The sequence below is a fragment of the Limulus polyphemus genome, unplaced genomic scaffold (assembly GCF_000517525.1).
Source record: "Limulus polyphemus unplaced genomic scaffold, Limulus_polyphemus-2.1.2 Scaffold819, whole genome shotgun sequence".
Taxonomy (NCBI): domain Eukaryota; kingdom Metazoa; phylum Arthropoda; class Merostomata; order Xiphosura; family Limulidae; genus Limulus; species Limulus polyphemus.
Genome location: NW_013666429.1, coordinates 112,339 through 116,847, shown reverse-complemented (window position 1 = coordinate 116,847; position 4,509 = coordinate 112,339). Strand labels below are relative to the sequence as shown.

The window sequence follows — 4,509 nt, the reverse complement described above, 5'->3', positions numbered from 1 at the left end:
CAAGGTTGAAGTTAAGCCTACTGTATGGTACCACAAGTTTAACAAGGTTAAGCTAAGACTCAATGAAAATGTTACCACTTTTAACCAGATTATGTTCAACTAGTTAACAAGGTTGAAGTTAAGCCTTACTGTATGGTACCACAAGTTTAACAAGGTTAAGCTAAGACTCAATGAAAATGTTACCACTTTTAACCAGATTATGTTACGACCGGCTAAAGATATCACAAGTTTAATGAGGTTAAAATAAGACTAACTGAAAACATCACAAGTTTAACAAGGTTACGTTACGACCGGCTGAAGATATTCCAAGTTTATGACGTCTGACGACATCAAAAGATTAACAGAATTGAAGTTAAGCCCGACTGAAAATACCGTAAAAAGTTAAAGCTAAGCCAACTTGAAGATATTACTAGTCTAACAAGTTAAGCCTGAAATGAAAATATGAAAAAGTTTAACGTTGGCAAGAACAAAATGTACGCAAAACCTGAGTGAATGCATCAAAAATGTAACAAGTTTAAATTAAGCCCGACTATGTATAATAAATAACAAATATAAAGAACTTTGGTAAAGTACTCAATCAATGAAGTGTGATATTTTAGCAGTGTATTTACGAAAATAAAAAAATTAATTGAACTGCTCAACTGAAGAAATATGGTTTTTATTCTAAAAAGTGAAACATCTCTAGCTATTCACTCAACCAAGAAGCGTGACATTTATTCAAAAATAATAATAACGAATCTAAGAGTTAGCAGCTAAGCTAATGGAAGTCTAATATATTACACAACCAAGAAATTTCGATAACCGATAGATGAAATTTAAGAATTGAAAACTTAAGTAAACTACTCCATAGCGTAAGACTCAAATGATCATTAAAAAAAAAAAAAACGTCAAATAAATAATCCGGACAAACTATACTAACGAGGTTTATGAGATTGGTCTCCTAGTAATATGTAAAAGGTGAAAAATAAATAAAGAAGTAAATTCTATAGAGAACATGTACAGAAGTAATTGTCAATAATTAAAAATTGGATTAGCCTAACATCGTTACTGTTTATAAATGCTAAATAAAAGTATAGCAAGACCAGACTTAAAGACGAACCAAGGTTATTTGATTCACCACAGTCATCTGTTAACTTTACACCTAATTGAAACACTTTTTTTTTCATTTATAAACATGTCAGAAAATGGACGAATTCAGTCTATCAGCAGAAGCTATCCTATGAGTTGATGAAGTAATTGCATTCACGAACAGGCCTGCACCTGTCCTTTTTCAGTGCACTTATCGAAATTGTGATTATTAGGTTTCTCTTAGTTTTTTATATTTGTTTTTTAAAGCAGTAACAGGACATTCAGGGCTTTATGTCCATTGGGATGATAAGTGTTTTATTTGTAGCAAATTTAAAGACTAGTTAGAGTTTTACAATACTTTGGATATCCCCCTTCTGCATTTTAGACTCGTCTGGAATTTTGCGCGTGCGCACAATAGTCCAAGAAGTTAAAGTCATTGCTGCATGTTGCAGTAGGATTAGTTGATGAGTTTGTGGTTAACTTAGCGTCAGTGTTGTGTTCTGGTACTGTGACAGCATTGTCTAGAACCTCGGAGCTGTAGATAATTTGATTGGGTAAGAATGGAAGATCACTACAACAACAATGCCCAAAGTACAGCTGATTATTTAGCTCAACTCTTAAAAGATAAATCAAGGCTTGTGGCATTTCCAAATTTTTTCACTCACTTAGAAAGACTTTTGGATGAAGGTAAGTTGCTCATGTAATGTGTGTTTGCATGTGTTACTATATATGAACGAAGTACTAGTAAAAACGGAAAGACAGAAACTTTACATTTTTAATAACAGATAAGTTTTGCAAAGGTACAAAATATAACTTTTTTTTTCGTAGTTACCGCTACAATCTATGGATACGTTGTGTTTTAGTAATAAGGCCGTTTCTTTAAAAAAAACGTAAAGTACCTTTCGAATGAGTTTAACGTTAACGATTAAGTTATATGTGTAGCTTTTGACTGATTTCTCACTGTTGTAAAACGTACTTTCAGAATACACCGTTAAAATAAGTACCATTAAAATAGTCTTTACTTCGAGGTTAGCGTAATGTTGGATCTTAATTACTAACAACTTGTTTTATTATCCTAGTCCACATAGTTCATAAAGGTTTATAAGTGTAACTTGTAAGAGTAGGCTCGGGAGACGTGTGCTAAAATATAAAGCATGACCTGTATTTTTGTAAACGTTATTACTGTGTTTCTAACTTCGTATAAAGTGTTGTTGCTAAAGGACGTAGAATATGAATTTCGCGTGTTGTGTACTACACACGCGCGTAATGTCGAAGTAAAAAGGAACCAATCCTTTCAGTAATCTTAGTCAAATTTTCAGTTTTTCTTTTTCAAACATATTCGTGAGAACACTTTTCGCACAAAATATCATAACCCTTTACTGGGGAATGCGCAGGAATTTAAACTTGATCACTACTGGTGGGTGGGGTCACTAAAAACACACACATTATTTCATTAGTCATATATAAACAAACACAAGCCATATATCGTATCTTTAAGGAGAAACAGCTTTACATTAAACAAAATGACCGAGTCCGAATGCGAAGTTATCGAGGGGGGAGCTGCTTTCCTCTCTGTATACACTCCTGGGCCTTTACACATACGATTACGACGAGCCGCCTACGGTTTTAAAACTGAATTAGGACTTCTGCTTTTGGGGATGCGTTAGAACGTTTTTTTTTCTTTTCTTTTTTTTTCTGAACCTCTAACGTACTGTCGTTACCTCGTCTCCCATTTTTGATCTGAAACCTAAATTAAGTTATTTTCCTCAAATCGCGGTAACTTTTGACTAATTAAATTAATAAGTTTGTTACAAAGCGCTCGTTCTTCAAGAAATCCACGATGACGTGTAACAACGTGATATTACGCTTTATAAGCCCGTTAATAACGTATATCTTTCAGCGACTCGAACTCCATAATCAGTTTCCAATCCTCGCCTTCAAGAAAGGGCATTAATCTTGACTTTGTATTGTCGATTTCAAAAGTTTATTACAATTAAAATGCCATAAAACGCAGGCATTGTTTGGAATAATTCATGTGTGACCGTTAATTTCAGGAGATTTAACGTAACCAGGAGATTTCCAAGTGCCTTTTGATGAGTCATTGATCTTTTGCTCTGATCTTTGAAGATGACACTTCTTGCTTATGCACTTCATCAACATATACACTTTAGATTCGGGGTTTCTTTCCTTTTGTAAGTACTCTGTTTAACCTGTTTGAGGTTACACTTCCTACCAGATACTATTAAAAGGTAACTTGCAAGGTTTAAATACATATTGACTGTTCAATCTATTTCTAATATCATCCGTGATCCCCTTGATAAAGTTGCGGGGGTGGTGTTTCTATTTAGAACATTCGAGAGGAATCAACGTTCGAGAAATGTAAAATACAGTGGCCCGGTTTATGTTAATATTGTTATATTAACCAGAGGCATCGCTGGGCACTGGCACATAGTTACCCGTGCCCCGATTCTATTTGACTGTGCCCCGAATCCTCAGTTGGTATCTTGAAAAATCAGAATAGAAAATTATGATCCATATCATACTGAAACGCCGAAAATTCCCGCGCCTATGGGCCCGAGCCCCGAATGTTTTAAGCATCTGGAGACGCCTCTTCTAATGATTACGTAAAGAAAAATAATCTCCCATAGGAAAGGACGAAAGCGCATCGGAATCCGTTTCGACTCGATAACATTAAATTGTATGTATTTCAAGTACAAGGAATAAAAGTCAACGTAAATTAACATTACCAAATGCGAGCAATGAAGTCATCATGATGGACAATGTTGGATAATTAATTTAACCATTTTTCAAACTTGCACTCCACCTAAGGTCTATTAACATTGTTGGTATCTTCTGTATCTACAGTGTTGAGACTCGTATTCGTGTATAATGACAATACTTGAGGATAGTTTTCAATGCAAGTGTTATTAAGATTTCAATTAGTTTCTTGACGGTTTTCCTGGTGTATGATGATCATATGGAAGTTGACATCCCACCAAAATTTTACAGTTTTGGAATTGCTCTATCAACAGTAGGAAAGTTGTCAATCCCGATATAATTTTCTTTTGAATTATTAACTCTAGCTCTTATGCATAGTTTGTTAATTCCAGTATTGGGGAGTGTTTTTGAGCCTTCAAGCAGACATATTAACCAACAGCTTGCACTCGGAAACCGATATGCTTATGAATCCTTTGTATATAATAACTTCCAATCAGAGTAAGCTTTGTTTGTTTGTTTTGGAATTTCGCGCAAAGCTACACGAGGGCTATCTGCGCTAGCCGTCCCTAATTTAGCAGTGTAAGACTAGAGGGAAGGCAGCTAGTCATCACCACCCACCGCCAACTCTTGGGCTACTCTTTTACCAACGAATAGTTGGGATTGACCGTCACATTATAACGCCCCCCACGGCTGAAAAGGGCGAGCATGTTTGGTGGGATGTGG

General features: G+C 35.3%; 1 protein-coding gene across 4 annotated transcripts in view; it reads left to right on the top strand.

The window, feature by feature from the left end:
• The first annotated feature begins 1,526 nt into the window (after positions 1-1,526).
• Positions 1,527-4,509, top strand: part of LOC106460707 (protein held out wings-like) — a 44,704-nt gene continuing 41,721 nt past the window's right edge. For all 4 annotated transcript variants that reach the window (XR_002610826.1, XR_002610827.1, XM_022387487.1 and 1 more), the window contains exon 1: positions 1,527-1,755. Coding sequence is in view for 2 of the 4 variants with exons in the window: in XM_022387487.1 (XP_022243195.1) it covers positions 1,629-1,755 (127 nt within the window). In the remaining 2 variants the exon portion in view is untranslated. The remainder of the gene's footprint in view (positions 1,756-4,509) is intronic.